Source organism: Tiliqua scincoides, chromosome 1, assembly GCF_035046505.1.
Source record: "Tiliqua scincoides isolate rTilSci1 chromosome 1, rTilSci1.hap2, whole genome shotgun sequence".
NCBI classification, from domain to species: domain Eukaryota; kingdom Metazoa; phylum Chordata; class Lepidosauria; order Squamata; family Scincidae; genus Tiliqua; species Tiliqua scincoides.
The window spans coordinates 280,067,393-280,086,335 of NC_089821.1; the positions used below are offsets into that span (position 1 = coordinate 280,067,393).

Sequence of the window (18,943 nt, forward strand, 5' to 3'; positions counted from 1 at the left end):
CTGCTTACAGCCCCAGAGAAAATGGAAAGCTTTGCATTACCTTAACAGCCAAGATGTACCGTTCCGGTGGATGGTTGCTGACCTCATTTTTCAGCTGCAGAACAGCCTTCACCAGCTCCATGACATTGCTGTACACAGCATCATCTGTCCGGTCCAGGTTGGCTGTGGGACTCGGCTGAAGTGACATCTGAAAAGGGGCCTGGGGTCAGTGTTGGGAGATGTTTTCCCCAGAAGTCTGATAGCAGAAGGATGACACTAAACTCGGCAGATGACACCAAACTTCCAGATGGTGAAGTCCAGAAGGGATTGTTAAGAGCTCCAAAAGGATCTCTCTAAACTGGGGAATGGGCAGCAAATGCACTTCAGTGTAAGTGTAAAGTGGTGCACATCAAGACTTTGTATATACACTCATGGGTTCTGAGCTGTCTGAGACAGATCAGGAGAGATATCTTCCAGGTGCTGGTGAACAGCTTGATGAGAAGGTCAACCCAGTGTGTGGCAGCTATGAAGAAGGCAAATTCCATGCTTGGGATAATTTTAAAAGGGATTCAGAATGATGCAATCAATATTATTATATCATTGCACAAATTGATGCAGAGGCCACATTTGGAGTATTATGTCCAGCTCTGGTCACCACATCTCAAAAAGGATATAGTGGAAATGGAAAAGATGCAGAAGAGAGTGACCAAAATTATTAGTGGGCTGGAGCATCTCCCTTACAAGGAAAGGCTACAGCACTTGGGGCTCTTTACTCTAAAGAAGTTGCCTGAGGGGAGACATGACTGAGACATGAAAATTATGCAAGGGAAGGATAACGTGTACAAAGAAAAGTTATTTTCCTTCTCACACAGCACCAGAACCAAGGGACCTCCACTAAAACTGAGTGATGTGAGGGGAGGGAGAAAATACTTAGGTGAGAAAATATTTAGATGCCATTGCTTCTGAGGGAGAAGTTTTGGAAGAATGACACTCTAAGCACGGGGTGGGGGTGGGGGGTGATAATAGGATTGAGCTTTGAGTCTCGTGACTCAATGGATGGCTTCAGAGAAACCTGTCTCCTCACTTCCCTCCCCATCTGAGCAGTCTGTGGTGCTAACAACTGGGCCAAGGATATTGGTACAGCACTTGTAACAGGACTCCTCTTGGTCACTTCACACCCCCCTCCATGCCAGAATGACACATGGCAGCTGGCCCAGGGTCTGGTTCAAAACTGGAAAGGGGCTGGAGGGCTGGGGGGAGGAGGAAGGGAGGACCATTTACATACCTGGGGGGCTGCAAGCCTGGGTGGCTTCTTGGGTAGGCCTGTAAACTCAGCTAAGCCATCAATAGAAGGAAAGAAAACAGTGTTATTCTTATGATTCTTGCTGCTGCCGCTGTATTCTCCTTCATGCAATATTACTATAAAGACTGGCAGCCAATTCAAGGTTTATTTATTTATTAACTTAATTCATAAAAACAACCCTCTCACTTCAGCAAAAACTCTGGTCCTCATAGTGGTTGTCTCAGCCAACTACCTGTGCCCCTCCCTAACTTCCTGCACTAAGACCTTGGGACTGCTACCCCAGATTCAACGTGAGCTCCCAAACCCCTCCTTCAAGTACTCCTGGACCTTGGCCCTCCCCCTCCCTCCATTCTCATGCAGAGACATCCCTTTCCATCACCTTCACTCTTCAGCTCCACCACCTTCAGCTATCTGAAGAGCTCCCTCATAGAGCTGTCCCCATTCTCCCATGCCACTTCAGGCTATACTGTACCCCCTAAACCTGTCCCAGTGCTTATGGACATGGGTGCTCACAGACACCCTGAAGTAAGGGCCTCCTCTCCCCCTTCCTACCCTTCCCCATGTCATGTGTCATACATAAATAGAAAGAACAGCAGTAACTAGTGCAGTCCCAACATCTCAGTAATGTGGCTTCTGCATACAAGACAACCATGGGACAAATTGGGGCAGATACTCACTGTAACCTGTCTCTTTCTCAGGGAGTTTCTGTAGAGAGAAACAAGACAAATCCAGTAAACACTGGGGGCTCAACACTTAATGCAGAAAGGAACAGGGCACACTGAAAAGTCAAAGAGAAACAGTGCAGGCCATTCCAGAAAGCTGCTTAGGGCAGTAGTTTGCATCAGAGAGAGCACTTTTGCTGCAGTAGGCAATGGGAAGCACCCTCCCTTCCCAGAGCCATTGGGGTGAATTTGACTGTCCTCATCAGGAGGGGGAGCACCAGGCCTGACGTTGGAGAGAGGAGACCAGGAAAGGCCAAGCAACAGGCAAAGGCTTCCAGCAGCTCAGAGGAGAAATGTGAAACTCCAGGAGAGACACAGAAGCCTGTTAGGCCAGAACTCCATAAGAACATAAGAACAGCCCCACTGGATCAGGCCATAGGCCCATCTAGTCCAGCTTCCTGTATCTCACAGCGGCCCACCAAATGCCCCAGGGAGCACACCAGATAACAAGAGACCTCATCCTGGTGCTCTCCCCTACATCTGGCATTCTGACTTAACCCATTCCTAAAATCAGGAGGTTGCGCATACACATCATGGCTTGTACCCCATAATGGATTTGTCCTCCAGAAACTCGTCCAATCCCCTTTTAAAGGCGTCTAGGCTAGACGCCAGCACCACATCCTGTGGCAAGGAGTTCCATGGCAAGGGGAAGAGGCAGCCAAGTAACTCCAGCAGGTATGGCAGTGAGAATGGAGGATTGCCCACTAGGGCATCAGGTTGGCCACTGTGGGAAAAAAGGAGGGCGGTATAAAGGGATTGTTAGGGCTTGATCTTGCAGGGCACTTCTGATGATCTTAGGACCTGGAGTGTTTGCACTTGCTCTCACTTCCTATTCCACTCAGAAGGCCAAAATGAGCAGCAGGAGGTTCCTGGAGCTAGGAAGGCATTTGACATGCACAGTGTAGCCCTGGTGCCTTTGTGTGTTTTCTGTAATTCTGATCAGGTACATGTGTCACATGGGAAGATGCGCAGTTAAGCTAAAGAATCAAAAGGGTGACATTTTGCCGTGTAAAATATATATTATTCTGGGATTAAATATCAGCTACTAGCACTAATGGGAGTCACCACTCTGCCCTTCTGGGGGAAATTCTCAAGAAGCATGAGTACAGCAATTCCTTGACTTTGACCCATTTGACTTGCATCGCTTTGCTCTTTCATCCGTTTTCAATTATAACCACAAATTTTATCCATGTGCTTTCTACTTTTGTCTGATTTCATCTGACCTTCCACGATGTTCATCAACATTCTTAGATTTAGTTTTATTTGTTTAGGTTTCACACATATTCCTATGTATTCTATAGCTAGTTATTTAAATTTTTTGCAAGCCAAAATAAATTAGTATACTAGATAAGGCTTTGCTTTGACATCCATCCATTTTTGACTTTCATCCGTGCTCTTGTCCCAAGTGCAAGGTATTGCTGTACCGCTTAATTGCCTCTGTGTACACTGAGCACCCCCACTGTTCACAACAAAGTTTGGGATCTGGGGTTTTGTCACTTCCTGGGACTGCCACATTCTTTGCTCCTTTGTTTTAAATAGCAGCGATGAGAAGCTTGTAATTAAGTAAAGAGAAAAGAAAAGGGGAGAGAGAAAGCAGTTAGGAGGTTTGATGGTGGATTTAGTCCTGCATGAACTTTTGACAAGCTCCTACTACAGCACAGCATTACATTTCTACTGCTGAGAATCATCAGGAGGAGAAAGCAAGGCAAAGATATTAGAGAGGGAGCAGAAAAGTCAGGACCATGATGCTGGAGAAGCAGCCCTTTTCAGGGACTTACTGGGGGAGAGCAGTCACTGTTTGCGGTCGTCATGGGGTCCTGTGGTGGAGAAAGGAGGGGTGCAAATATCAGCAGTCACAATAAACCAGCAATCCTGTAATGTTGGAATGAATGTGCAGAGCAGACTGCCAGTCCAAAGTTGACTCAATCTGCAGGAAAGTCTCAGATTCTAAATGTACAAAAACCAAGGCTTGGTGCAAGACCCTGTTCCCCAAAGAAGTGATAGGCCCTGGTTGTAGGTTTGAAGGCGTGAGAACCCTAACTTTGCTGCAGAAACTCCATTCAGTGATGGCCAGTATTGGAGACGCATAAACGTAAATGCTCTGGCCAGGTGAGAAGCTATAAGGAGCATCTTTCATAAGGGGCTCTGCAGCAGCAGCAGCTCCAGCTGTTCCACATTTTTCCAGGAGGGTAGATCTCTTTCTCATAGGTCCCCTCAGTGTGAACCAGGAATCCACAAGGCTGCCTTTAGTGGGACACTCTTACATACTGGACCTATTTTGAAATCAGCTTCTGTGCTCCTGCTCACAGGGCCCTGGAAGGAAGAAGGTTTTTGGGTGAAGCATCACCCCAGGGCCTTTCTATACCACCCTTTTTGTGCACTCACCAGAGCTTTCTCCTCTTGCCGAAGCCACTGATAATCCTCCGCCATCTGCTTCTGTTGCTTGTCACAAAGCTGCCGGATCTTGGCCCGCTCCATCTCCCACAGCTTCTGGGCTTCTTCCCGGCTGCTGGGCCTGAGAAAGTCCTCCTCCTTGAAAGCAGAAACACAAGCAGAGCAGCAGTAAGTCGTGGAAGGTCTGTTTACATGATTGGTTATCATGGTATAACAATTCTGAGATTTACTTCAAAATGTACAGTATTTGTGGACATGGTTCAGTGGATTAATCAGTGTTTGAAGTTGAGCTGAAGGAACTGAGCCTCCCTGTTCAGAGGCACTGTACCTCAGATGAACAGATTCTGGGGACAATCAACAGAGGATGTTTGCCTCCACCATGCTCTCCTCATGCACCACCACCCAGGGACATCTGGTTGACCACTACTGGAGCCAGGATGCTATATATGACAGCTTTTTGGCCTGGGTTGGAGAAGCGTGGGGTGTGATGCCATTATGGGCAGGAGGTCTGGTCTAGAGGGTAGAGCCTCTGTTAGCCTGAAGATAACATCAGAAGGTTGCCAGTTCGAGGACACCCGCAGCTCCCTGAACGGCTGAGAATGGCGAGACCTTGAAGCAGCTGACAAGCCAAACTGAGTGATTCCACCTGCTCTTGGTGTGAGCAAGAAACGTCTTGGCTGCCCTCCTTGTGAGAAATGGAGCTGCTTGTCAGCCTGCATGGGAGAACTGGAGGCCAGAAGTGAGACCAAACCAGGAAGATGCATTAGAACCTCTATGATTGTAAAAATCCCCTTGAGGGATTTAGAAAGGCCTGCCTATGTAAACCGCCTTGAATAAAGTCAGAGGAGTAATCCAATGACCAGAAAGGCGGTATATAAATACCTAGTTATTAATTATTATTAATTATTATTATTATTATTATTATTATTATTATGTGGCACATAGCACGATAGTAGATGTGACCAGGAAGAAGAGACAGAGACATGGAACACAGTGGTGCCTCCATTTCTCTTCTATCTCCCAGTTTCACCCTGACTCATCAGGGTACCAGCAAGCCATGGATGAGCCATTCACCACAGCTGTGGAACTTTGCTCTAGTCTGTGTCTGGGATGTGGCTATCCCCAGAAAGGGGAGATGCAACCTACTTCCTTGGGCTCCCCCCCCCCATCCAGCAAAATGGCTGGGGGCTTCTTGGGGGGAGGTGGAGAAAAACCTGGGAGGGGAAATACAAGGATACACCCACAGTCTCATCATCCCAGAACCAATCCAGATCAATTCCAGAGTCACATCAGAATAAAAATGGAATCTCTCAGAGTAGCCCATACAAAAATGGAGGCAAATGTAACAGACAAAGCCTGAGAAGTGCTAAAACCATTGCATAAATAAAATTCCTAATGTGTTTTGAATATTTTTGTCATGAAAATTGTTCAGCTGCTACATTTCATCCCCTTCTGGTGCTCATTTGCAGAGGAGCTGTGTCTGTCTCCAATCATGCAGATGTGTCTCTGTAATCTGATGAGGATATTCAGGTTGTGCTGGGAACCTGTTTACCAAATCATGATTGCTCCTACCTGGCTTGGATCCTAACATTTCAGTGGCCTCCCCCCCCCCCCACTTTCATTTGTCAAATGAGCTGGGCTGGAGTCTCAGACCTCCTAGAGAACCTTCTTTAGGATGATGCTCAGGATGAATTCTTTAGGATCTTCATTCTGTAGGATGAATTCACGCTTTGTGAATTCTGGCTAGAATGCAGGTTATAAAATATAAAGCAGGGAAGAACTAAGACAATTCAATAGGAAGAATGTTCCCCTTTGTGTGTGTGTGGGTACATGTGTCCAGACCCTGCGATGTGTTATATTTTCTTCCTTTGGGTTCTTCTTTCCATGGATGAAGGCCCTGTCATGCCACACCGCACCTTCATCCTTGTGCAGTGGGGGCACACAGAGAACCTTCTGGAACCTCAAACAGATATGGCTGTAAGAAAGAACAGGCAGAGGAGGGTGGAACAGGCAACAAGCCAGTTACAGTTGGGGGCAACATGTGAGCAAATTAGGGTAGGGCATTTGCAGAAGCAGCAGCACACAGAGCACAACAGTATTAACACCTCCTTCTGCAGGTGAAGCTGCTCCAGTCATACTCCCTGTAAGTATGGATAAAACTGCACCTGCTGGATTGTGGCCTGCTCAAAAGCAGGTTCTTAATGGGGTACAGAACCTCTTCCCTATGGAATCTTCTACTGGAGTCCCTGGACCACTAAACAACCACTGGTGGATACAGCCTTGGATAAGGCTTGGAAGCCTGATAACCCCCAGCTGGAAGAGGCACAGAACCTTGGCCAATGGTGGGTTACTTCATCATGAGCATGAGAGGGAGACAGAGCACTCTAGACTGTCATAGAGACCAGCAGATATGGAGTGGGCACAAAAGGCACTATGAGGCCACCACACAGGATGGAATGCCTTGGACTGCGTCTTGCCAGGCAACGTAGCAGACTCAAAGTCCATGCCTGCCATACTGAGTGTGCAGCTTAGAAAGGCATTCCCATTGGAGAAACTTTCCCCTTCACAATGCCGCAACAATGGAGGAAAGCCCTCTAGCCCATTCACACTACAGTGCAGCCAGAATGAATGCAAGGAGTGAGATTTTGCCCTCAGATGCCCCCACTGTTCTCCATCTGAAGAACCTTTGCCTATGTGTAGTAATGCCTACTCTTAAATAATTGTTTGATATCAAACATGTTTTTAACCATGCAGAAAATGAAACCACTGAGTAACACAATATTTTCCCCCCCATTCAGTTATTGAGAATGCCAGTAGAGGATTTTGAAATACTGTAGCTTATTTGAAGGGTGGGAGTTGTGATGGTTGATGCAGACTAAATGTTTGGGGAGAAAGCAGCCCTCTAGATCCCCCGGTAATATATCAAGCTGAGCATAGCCACACACACAAACTTTTCCTGAGCCACCGAAGCACCAGTTTCTGCTGATCCATGGAGTTGGGGGCCGGGCCAGCCTGCCAGCCCTGTCTTACCCTCATGCTGTGACGCTTGAAGACATTGTGCCTGTTGAGTGGTGGGGTGTGCAGTGAGTTGACGGGTGATGGGTACTCCATGGGGCTGGTGAGCGTTGGCGAGCTGGCACACAGACCCTCAGGCACCTGAGAGGGGGAGGCAAAAGGCAGCAGGCACAAAACCAGACATGGCACAGGCAGCAATAGGCATACAAACATGGCAGGGAGTGAGTATCAGAAGGAGACTGTCACATTGAGGGGAGTGGCATGTGGAGAATTAGGAACAGACAACATCCTGGGCACCTGCTGCCAGACGGCTTGAGGAAGGGCCTCAACACGTAACTCCTTCATTGGTTAGGTGTATCAATTAACATTCTCTATTGATGAAAACTGCCCTAACTAATTGGGCAGTAGATTTTTAAAGAAATAAAATTATTTTCAATCCCAGAACGTATAAGCATCACCTCAAAAGAGGCATTCCCATTTTTTCTTCACACAGGAGGGAATGCCTCTTCAGAGGTGCTGCTGCTGCTACTGGTACACACATACAAGGAAAGGCTGCTGGATGCTTTTTGCTTCTGAACATTCGGTTTTGCCCCTACGCAAGCTTATGTAGATTCATTGGCTCTTGGGTTGGGCTAAGAGGTACACATGTCTATCAGACAACCTCTTTACCAATGCTAGCAGGAATGGAGGTGGTGGCTGGGGTGGGGGATCAGATTTTATTAACTAAAGATGTAAATTCCACCCTGAGTGTGGGGGAACTGGCAAGAGAGACATGACCTGGACAAAAGGTACTGTCATCACTGAAAGCAAGAACTTTTTGTACACAGACTCAGGAGCATGTTTTGAGTCACTGATTGCCAACAGGAAGCATAGCCCTCTGACTCTTATGTGCCCTAGGAAGCAGGGCATTTCTAAGAGTCAAAAACATGTAATGCATACTGCTGTGACATCATTGCGGAGGCACAGAAAATCTAGCAAGCACCATAAGCAGTTCTTGCAGAAGGACACGAAGACACAGGAAGCGGTTCCTTCAAAGTGGTGACTTTTCACCGTGAAACCTTTTCTTTCTCATGTACTTTGATGGAAGCACTGAGATTCTGATGTGCAATTTTGAAGCAATAAGTGGCCAGCTTAGCAGGTTACAAGAACTCCTGGCCTTGGCTGCTGAAGGAATCCTGAGAAGCTTCAAATGCTGTCGCTGCTCCAAATTTGGAAAGAAATTTAAGGGTGACAGCGAATCTAAAGCTTCAGAGAAAGGTATATGTATCTACTACACATGGCTCCCAGAGATGGAATGTACAACCCTTTAAGAATAATGCCTGAAACAAAGACTCCAAACGTCAGCACTTTACCCCAAACTTCAGGTTATAGGAGCCTCCTAACCTTACCTGGAACTGCAGCTTAGGGGCCAGTAGGTTGGTCTGTGGGGGAGGCTTGTACTTCGGTCTGCTAGGCTAGAGGAACAAGGGAAATATGAGATGACTGGTTGGACTGGTAACTCAAGAGGAGGAAATTAAATATTTGGGAATAAATAATAAATCTTGAACTCTTCCAGAGTTGTTTTTCAAAAAAATCTGTCTGAAGCAGAAACTAATAAAAACAAATTTGGCTCAGTGGTTCTAGTTAAAAGTTTGTTGGAAAGCACATAAGCATGCAGTTGCAATTAATTACTACCAGGAATCATGACTGTTGTGGTTCAAGATATCCCATTATGTGTCCTTTCATCAGAACATTATATTAGATTATGTCCCATCATCAGAACATGAAAGCAGAGGAAAAGAGTGGGCCAGCACAGGCATCATGGGAAACCATGGGTTCTCACACTGTGAAGGAGCAATGGAGAGGATGTGGGCTCCTCTTACCTTTCCACACACTTCCTCTTTCCCCTTCCTCCTGGGCTCAGTTGTGGAGCGATGACATTTCAATTCTGGTTTTTTGAACCAGAGCTCATGCAAAGTTGGTTACTTAACTCTTGCTTTCAAACTTAACTCTGTTGCTTAACTCACTTTCAAACCAGGATGTGAAGCCAGATTCAAACTCTGGTTTCCCATCCTGGTCTGGAAGCCAGAGTAAAGCCACAGTTCCTTGCTTTGCCAAGGGTTAAAGTAAAGAAGATTCCCAGCTATGTAAGCAGAGAGTTAAGAAAGGGAGAGGAGGGAGCATGTATACTCATATAGCTTTCCAGGGCTTATTTGCATAGTTGGAAACCATGATTTTCCATAATGCCTAAACCATACCAGTGAATTTATATTCAGAAGCTGAAAATTTAGAAGCTGCAAGCAAAGAGTACTAATGTTCTATGCTACAGGTGCTTCTGGGATGGTAGGATTCCACAATAGATAAGAGATTGCTGCTCATCTTTGATTCCTCTTTGTGAACAGTTACGGATTCAGTTAAAAAGAAACAAGATTCACCTATACTGTATTTGCTTTTGAAAAAAAGGCAATAAGAGAAAACCAGTAGGGTCCCCCTGGGAGTCATATTTATCTGACTTATAAAAATATATACATTAAATGAAATTGAAATTCTATTTTGTTCTTCTTTCTCCAGCAATTGTTGCTGTGAGATTCCACCATCACCATCTATAGACTGAACCCAAGGGGGTGCTGAAGAGACATGCTATCTCTATCTCTTTTCTCTCTATCTCTTTTCACATTTGTCTCTGAAACCCCCAAAATGAAGTGGCAAGGAGTTTATGTGAGCCTTGAGCCCTTCTGGATGTTCCTGTCCTGTGCGTAGATTCCTCTCACCTTTGGAGGGGGCTCTTGGAAAGAAGTTGGCTCCATGATCTTGGGGGGTCGGTGGCGGTTGTTCCTCTCTTGTTCCCGGGCAATCTCCTTCTCCATCTGGTAAATGTCACTGAAATCAAAAAGGGGACGGAAGAAGAAGAGAACAATTTAGCTGTGCAGAACAGCTCCATCTGCTGCCTGCAGGACACTCCATGTGCCAACTCCACAAAGCACAGGAAAAAAAATGCAGAATATAACATTTGGTGAAGAATTCAGCTGTCTGAGGATTCAGTTTGAAAAAAGAACAAGTTTCTAGTCCTTATGATAGATATGATATGCTTAAAAGTGTGTGGGTGATGTCTCATGGAATCTCAGAATCTTTCTATACATGACCTTGACCAATTGGGTGCAGGACTTTAGGGTCCCGAGTGGATCCCCGCAAACAAAATAAATTCTGCAAAATGAGAGGCTTTATGTCACCCACACAGGTTGTAGAATGCAGCTTTTCTTGAAGCAGATTCTGGGTTGTAAGGCTGTAAGGTTCCTGCTTACCTCAAACTGCAGACCAGCTCCTTGAACTTGGGCCTGTCGCTAGGGTCATAATCCCAGCAGCGTGTCATCAGGGCATAGAGGATGGGTGGGCAGGCCTCAGGCTTGGGCAAGCGATCCCCCTTCTCCAGCACCCCAATCACGTCTTTGTTCTCCAGCCAGAAGAAAGGCTGCTTGCCGTAGCTAAGAATCTCCCACATGCAAACAGCTGCCGGGGAGGGGGGAACGGAAAGAAGACACAGCACACAAGAATTGCAGAGAGGAGGAAAGTTGATCAGATTGTAGGCACCAGAGGTCTGTTGCTTCATGTCACCCAGTCAATATCCCTTTAAACCCCAGCGGCTCTAATCTTTTCCCCTCCAGCGCTTAGGGTGCAATCCTAATCAACTTTCCAGCACCGAGGTAATAGCAGTGAAGTTCCGAGGTAAGGGAACAAACATTCCCTTTCCTTGAAGAGGCCTCCATGATACAGGATGCAGCACATGCTCCATTGGTGCAGTTATGTCAGTGCTGGAAAGTTGGTTAGGATTTGGGCCTTAGTCACTTTCTGAAGTGTTGCCACCTCTCTATTTACAGGCACCAGTTGTTTTTTTTAAAGAACTTTGGGGGAAGGTGACAGCCTGCTGACATGGCATCTCACACCACTCCCCAAGAGGATCCTGCCTGGCTCCCATGACCTCCAGTCACTGCTGGACCTACATCTAGGGGCAGAACTCACAGGTGTGACTACTGTTCATGGACACTCACCAAACATCCAAACGTCACTAGCAGAGGTGAATCGGCGGAAGTTGATCGACTCGGGAGCCATCCACTTGATGGGCAGGCGAGTCACTGAAGCTGCATTGTGGGGAAAAGAGACTACAGTGAGTCGTTCACCAAAGACTGGCAAGCAAGCAAGACGCTTGCATCTAAGGAATGAGGCTGTCACTTCTAGCTGTATTAAATAGTGTCATGGGCTCCAGAAGTCTTGATTCAAGTCCCCAAAATCTGGCAGGTTCCACAAATCAGCATAGGGAGCAGCCTTCTATTGAGTCCAACTCTTGGCCCACTTAGCTGAGTGCTGGCTACTCTGACCAGCAGCAGTTTTCTGCCAAGGCTTTCCCAACCCTGTCACCGTAGACCCTTAACTGGAAATGCCCAAGACCAAAGCTATAATCCTCAGCATGCAAAGCCATTTCCCTATCACTTGAGATGGGGTCCATAAATAGATCCAAGTATGCTGCTAGATCCAGGCTGCGGAAAACATCTGAGCTGCACCGCAGAGTTAATATCTACAAATATGTGAAGTCATCCTTTGCTGTGACAGATCATTAAGCCATCTCGTCCATACTGTCTAGTCTGCCAAATTCTCCAGTGATCTTTCCCCCAAGATGATGTAGAATGGAGATGCCATAGAGTGAGGTGCATGCATGACAAACTAAACATGTATGATAGAAGACATGTGCTTTTGGACTCATTCTAGTGTGCAGCATGTAGCTCATTCTGGAGCAGAGGGCTCTCCACAGCCCCTTCTTACCTTTGTAGTACTCGTCGTCCTCAATATATCTCGAGAGGCCAAAATCTCCCAGTTTGACACATTCATGAGAAGCCACCAGTATATTCCGGACAGCAATATCCCTGCAGAGATTTGACAAAGTGAGCTGATCACTCCCTTTGAACTAACTGTGGGGTAGGAATTGTGTGAGGGAAATGTGAGCAGGAAATGGTGTTTCCATGAGGGGTACATGCCTTGGTCATCACTCATTCATCCATGTCCATTTTTTATACACTTGACTAATGTTTAGGACTGTCATGCAATTAAATTATTAATTGGAATATATACTATTTTTCAACAAAGCAGTTTACATAGCACAGAAATTTTAGTCACTGAGGTAAGGGAACAAATGTTCCCATTCCTTGAGGAGGCCTCTGTGACTGCCTTGCCACCACAGGATGCAGCATACGCCCCATTGGCATGGCTGTACTGGCACTGGAAAATTGGATGGGATTGGCCCTGTGACTCCTGTCATGAGCTGGCTAGAAGCTTAGGACCAGGTTCAGAAATGGCTGAAAGTTGCTCTGTTTAGGGCTTAAAACAGAGCATAGAAGTCTCCTGTGCCAGTTTCAGCCTGCTGAGAGCCCCACCTTCCCTACACAGAGAGCCAGTGCCCCCTCCCTGAAGCTTCTGTGTCGTTGTGAAAGCCCCAGGGAATGGGGTGGGCTAGAAGTACTCTGAGTAAGTTTTCCTGATGATTCCTTCCAACCTGTGCATCTGTTCATTGAGGAATCTTTGTGTGCATGCTTGGCATTGTGGACGTGTGTCTCCATGTGCTACCCCTTAAGGACTCTGCTGTGCCAAAAAAAAAAAAATCCTTGTACCTGTGTACACAGCTAGTAGCCTCCAGGTAAGCCATGGCCTTGCCAATCTGCAAGGTGTACAGGATGAGAGTCACCACCTTCAGGGTACTCTTGTTCTGCTCGAGGTAGTGTCCCAGCTGCAATGGGGAGAGGAAAAGATTTAGCCATGGTACAGGGGCTCAGATTCCAAATTCTGCTCAAAGCTAAGGAGGCACTCCTTTGTCTCCTCCTTGGATTCCCTTCCATCACAGCCCTCAAGACTTGTCCAAAACACATTTCAAATTATTTGAAAACTCAAATGACCCAAGCAAGAGAACCTTCCCCAGGCAAAGACAAGCAAGGGTCCTGGGCACTGAAAGACTTCTCTCTTAACAAATACCCTTTTAAAGAACTAGCTACACCACAGATTTAAAGCTGGGTTAACAGTCATGCCCTTCCCAAGGGAACCCTGGAAACTGTGGTTCTGTGAGGGGGGACAATTGTCAGCATCCTGATCAAGCTACAGTTCCCAGGATTCACAGATTCTGTGGGGTGATGCCATGATAGTTCACCTGTTGGGAAACCAGCAGATATAACAGGCAGCCACCTGCAAACTGCTTGCAGCAAAAAAATACATTTTTGTGTGAAAACCTGTCAGACCAACTGCAGAGCAGGGCTGAACATGCACACAGCTTTTTCAGAGAGTTCTGGAAGCCTTTACAGGTATACATATTATTGCAAAAATCTGTATGACCTGTTTGACAAGAGGCAACAGTGAGATGAACAAAATGTGTGCACCCCTCACATAAGGTAACCCTCCCTTCAAACCACTTTCATTAGTGCTGTTTCAAAAACTGCCTCCAGAGACAGGAAGTAGAGAGAAGGGAGGAGGCTTGGTTCCCATGAATGCAAAAGCAGTGAGTGTGTAGACCTTCCACAGCCACACTTCCGATTCTCTTGACCACAACACTGCTTTGCATGTTTGCATCCATAATAGGGACTAGAGACATCAGTCCTTTTTACAAGAAGGGATTTCCCCAGCCCCCTGTTGCATTTAATTTAGACTGCCAGAATGAATCCTAAGTGTGCCATGGAAATAAGTAACTAACAGTGCAAGCCTCTGCGTGTCTAATCAGAAGTAAGCCCCTTTGTATTCTTTTTTTTTAAAAAATATTTATTTATTTATTTCAGATGCAGGAGATGAAAATGGGATAGACTTAGGGATGGGTCTACATGGGTTACACATGAGGATAATGGTTTTGGGTTACAACATGCATTCTTGAAAAGAAGATTTTTTAAAACAATGACTAAAAAAATAAAGATTATCCATGCAGATGTTACTTCATTTGTCATTATAATGTTTACTGATTAATCTAAACCAGGGGTGTCCAAACTTTTTGGCAGTAGGGCCACATCATCTTTCTGACACTGTGTCAGGGGCCATGAAAAAAAGAATTAATTTACATTTCAAATTTGAATAAATTTACATAAATGAATATATTAGAGATGGCACTTTTATGACTGAATGAAGGTCTTGCAATATCTCTAGGACTATAAAAGGTCTTGCAGAAAGCAAGGCCGGCCTTTCCTTTGCTGCAGCTGCTGCATCACAGATGTGAAACAGCAAGCAGTGGAGGGAGCCCTCATCCTACAGCTCACGTGAGAGGTTGAACAGTTGGCCATCATGCTGAGAGCAGTTGCATCAGGCCAGCACAGGCTACAGCAAGTCTCTGGAGGGCCAGAGGCTCAATGGAGACTGGGGGCTCCCTAAGGGCCAGATTGGGGGTTCTTGAGGGCCGCAAGTGACCCCAGGGCCGGGGTTTGGGCACCCCTGATCTAAACAATCAATATTATTTATCTAAAATTATCTATCCAGTCATAAAAAGGCTGGATATCTTCTTATTTTACCTAAACCTCTTTTTTTCATTCTTTCTGTTAAAACATCCATTTCTGCTATTTCATAAATCTTATCTATTAATTTTTCTCTATTTGGAATGTCTGTAGATTTCCACATTTGTGCATATACAGGTAGAGCCTATTTATCCGCGTTAGTTCCATTCCGTGACTCGGCGCGATTAACAAAAAACGTGTTGTGCAGAGTCCATAGAATTAGAGTCCATAGAGCAAATAGGCTGCAGCCTGACACTTTTGGTTGGAAGGAAACTAAGGCAGCTGTTCTCAATCCCCTCCCCTCCCCACTCAGCCCTCCTGTTGCCAGCTGTCCTGCTTCTTTCACAGTTGGAATGGTGAGCTTGCTTGGGAAGCCTCTGTCCTCTGTGTCCCAGGCGGCCTCCCAATAGCGCTGCAGGTTCTCCTCCTCCTCTTTGCTGATGCCGCTCCTGCAACCCTCCGAACCACCATCATGGAAATTCCTCTGCCCCAGAGCATTCTGGGACTTGTAGTCCAGCTCTCTGCTCACTGTCACCTGTCTCTCCAAGGCTTCCCAAGAGCCTGCATCATTGGGGGGGGGGAATTCAGCAAACACTCCCTGGGTTTTTTAAAGCAATCCTCTCTCCTCCCCCTCCTGTCTCCCCCCCAGAGCCCTCCCGTTGCCAGCTGCCCAGTTTCTTTCACAGGTGGGATGCTGATCTTTTAAGAGACCAGCCCTATGCATTCCAGTCAATGGGGCTTACTCCCAGGAAAGTGTGGAGAGGATTGGGCTGTAAATCGCATGCTTTGCTTGGTGGGAAGGCTTTGTGATAGCCTGCACCATCTGGGGTGGGGGAATTCAGCAAACACTCCCTGGGTTCTTTAAAGCAATCCCCTCTTCTCTTTTAAAGCAATCCCCTCTGTTGCTACCGGCACCTGTGTGTGTGTGTGTGTGTGAGTGAGTGAGAGCTCCACCTCCACCTCGCTGCATGTGTTCTGGCTACAGAGGTTCTTGCCCTCCCCTTCCCCTCTTCAGCCTCGGCTGGCTCAGGGGCTCCAAGAATGTAACTGTTCCTTTGCAAGGGGAACCTCTTCCAGGGCTCCAGGGCTATTCCCTGCCTGGGTGAGGTGGAGCCTTTTTGCAGTGTTTTGGGCTGCCTGGAAACAGGAGCAAGAGCCAGCGCAGGGCAAAGGAGGTAAAGATGTGTGTGACATTCAGTACCCCACCCCATTCTCGTTGAGACAAATCTGCAGATAAAAAATCCGTGGATAAATAGGCTGCACCTGTAATATTCTTGCCGCTGTATGAATAAGCATAATAAGATGTTTCTTGTATTGATCTTTAATTTCTGATATCACATTTAGGAGGAATATTTCAGGTTTGAATGGTATTACACATTTCAATATCTCTTGTAACATTTTATGTATCGTTTTCCAGTATTTCTTTGCTTTATCACATGTCCATCACGTATAGTAAGAAGTCCCCTGAATCTCTTTACTTTTCCAACACTTATTTGATGACCCTGAATACATTTTTACTATTATCTCTGGAGTCAAATGCCATCTATAAGCCCCTTTGTATTCAACGGGACTTACTCCCAGGAAAGTGAGTATAGGCTTGCTTCTTAACTCTCAAAACAGTCTCACCACCAAGCTTATCCAAGCCAGCTTGACCTGCTCCTTTCCATTTCTATTGTATTCCACCTAATCTGTCTCCCATGGAAGCTATGTTGCAGACCTTACCTCTCCGTATTTATACAGCTCCATGACAATCCAGGTTGGCTCCTCCTCAGTGATCCCAATGAGCTTCACAATGTGGGGATGGTCCATCTTCTTCATCAGTGCTGTGGATGTGTTGGGAAAATGCCCTTAGTTCTGAAACATTCCCATTTCACAGAAGAGAGCCTACACATGACCACCTCACCTCCAACCAAGTCTTATAATTGGCCCAACATCTAAGGCTGTATTCCCTACACTGACTGATAGTAGCTCTCTACACATTCACAGGCACTCTCTGTTGTATTGGTTTCCTCTACCTAAAGCAGTACATCTCCAACTGATGAATGATAATTATACCAATAGTAATATTTATAGACCACTTTTCAGTTAAAAAAAAGTTCACAGAGCAGTTTAATTGGAATCCAAAGAAGAGAAGCAGGTCATGTGGTCATGTGAACTGGCTCTTAAGAGCTGGGCATAAAGACCTGTGCCCACCTCTTGATCAAATTGATGCTTTCAGGATTGGAAAAGGTAGCTTGCTGCTCCTAGAAGATGCACATACAGTTTTGTTTTGGTGATGTATTAAACTTAAGAACATAAGAACAGCCCCACTGGATCAGGCCATAGGCCCATCTAGTCCAGCTTCCTGTATCTCACAGCAGCCCACCAAATGCCCCAAAATGTAAATGAACATGTGCAGAGGGGTGACCTGCATGTGTGCTGCTACTTGTCTAGGAGTACTCACTTGTCTAGGAGTTATACACATCTACACAGGCATTCACATTACAGACTGTCATGTGAATAACTGTGTATTCATTCACTATTAAAAATCAACATGGAACCGAACCCTTCAAAAATGTAGAGCGCAGAGCATGACTACTGCTGCGTGCACATGCAACACAATGTGTGAATAGAACTCCCATGTGGTGCATGTGTACATGTGCAACTATAATGAATCAAGGGCTTCCCCCCTGAAACTGGACCCCTTGGAAAAAGCCCTCTGCATGTCTAGTTAAGAGCACATACAGTAGACATAGATTTTGGGCAAGGCATACTGCTTGATCCCACTCTTTCACTTGCAATCCTGCACATGCACCCTGGACCGATGTGCAAACAGGGATTAAAAGTACAAGAGATAAGATGGGCAGAGCAATGGGATGGGAGTGGAGGGACAGACAAGATTCCAGAGGACCAATTCTCTGTCCACTGGAAGGCACCACCCTGTAGTAATTAGTGCAGAAGCATAGGCACTGAGCTTTGAGATGTCTTTGCATATTTGGCAACCTGGCAGGCACACCTGCGGCTGCGCACATGCTTTGCTAATACTTTGAGTGTCTAAAAGCCAGTGCTCTGGAAAACAGCAAAAGGTTATAGAAAGAGCTTTATCTTAAGAATGTTGTGGTTAGCTAGAGATAGCCAGTTACCTAACCTTCAGTGTATTGCAAGGGATTGCGACATGTTAAAAAGATAAATAAAGCTGGCAAGAGGCGGGGCAAGGCACTCTCACTCTCATCTCAGAGACAGACTCATCTCAAATCTGTTCCAGCCTCACCCTCTCTGCATCTCTCTGAAATATGTCTCCCGGCTCTCATTCATTTTACTGCACCGGTCTCATGCTCTCTTAGCTTTTCTTACTTCTTCAGTGCTCTGCACTCCCTCAAGCCACTAAGCCATAACAGGCACGGTGGGCTTCCCAAGCAGTATCAGAAACTGCAACATCTTTCAGTGCTCTGCACTCCCACCAAGCAACAAGGCCCCAAAAGCCTTAGTGGTTTCCCAAAGCAGCATCTTGCGCTGCTACACCACCCAGATCTCTCTTGAGTCCCAGTCATGCAGCTCACACCTTTTCTGACCATTCATGAATCCTGCTCTTTTTAAAAAGGCAAATGTTGCACCCTCAGAAGTCTGAGTGAGCCTCTGGATTCAGTGGCAGCAGAAGGGAGTTCCAGAGGCCAACTCCTGGTGGAAGCCACCATTGCAAACGCCCTTCAGCCAGGTCCCGGCATGGAGTTCCTTTGTTGCAGGTTGCTTGTTGCGTTACACACATTCGTAAAGGAAGGACACTGACATACTTGCTTCACTCATGAACTTCTCCTTGTTCTCAGCGGTGCAGTCCTTCTTGCAGGTCTTCACAGCCACAGGGATTCGCTCCCCGCTCTGGAACAAGAAGCAGAATGGTTGCAGGTGCGGAGGGGAGCAGGTGCTGAGTAGGACAAGCATGCCTGACTCCACTGTTGTTGGCCCTCAGGTGGGAGGGTGGATCTTTTCCTATTCAAGAAGGCTTTTAGCATTTAATGGCATTTAATGGCTTTTAGCATTTAATGGCTTGGTAACTGTGATTTTATTAC

General features: G+C 46.2%; 1 protein-coding gene across 3 annotated transcripts in view; it reads right to left on the minus strand.

The window, feature by feature from the left end:
• PTK2B (protein tyrosine kinase 2 beta) overlaps positions 1-18,943 on the minus strand; it is an 80,145-nt gene that overhangs the window by 4,971 nt on the left and 56,231 nt on the right. Inside the window, exons 16-29 of one of the 3 annotated variants that reach the window (XM_066626717.1) lie at positions 18,668-18,752; positions 16,620-16,720; positions 13,050-13,165; positions 12,208-12,308; positions 11,439-11,528; positions 10,695-10,899; positions 10,164-10,272; positions 8,802-8,867; positions 7,429-7,554; positions 4,390-4,536; positions 3,783-3,821; positions 1,960-1,987; positions 1,265-1,314; positions 41-187 (exon numbers count right to left, since the gene is read on the minus strand). In XM_066626717.1, the coding sequence (XP_066482814.1) occupies positions 41-187; positions 1,265-1,314; positions 1,960-1,987; positions 3,783-3,821; positions 4,390-4,536; positions 7,429-7,554; positions 8,802-8,867; positions 10,164-10,272; positions 10,695-10,899; positions 11,439-11,528; positions 12,208-12,308; positions 13,050-13,165; positions 16,620-16,720; positions 18,668-18,752 (1,410 nt within the window). Of the gene's footprint in view, positions 1-40; positions 188-1,264; positions 1,324-1,959; positions 1,988-3,782; positions 3,822-4,389; positions 4,537-7,428; positions 7,555-8,801; positions 8,868-10,163; positions 10,273-10,694; positions 10,900-11,438; positions 11,529-12,207; positions 12,309-13,049; positions 13,166-16,619; positions 16,721-18,667; positions 18,753-18,943 lie in introns of all 3 variants that reach the window. The other 2 variants (XM_066626716.1, XM_066626715.1) reach the window with 2 other exon arrangements.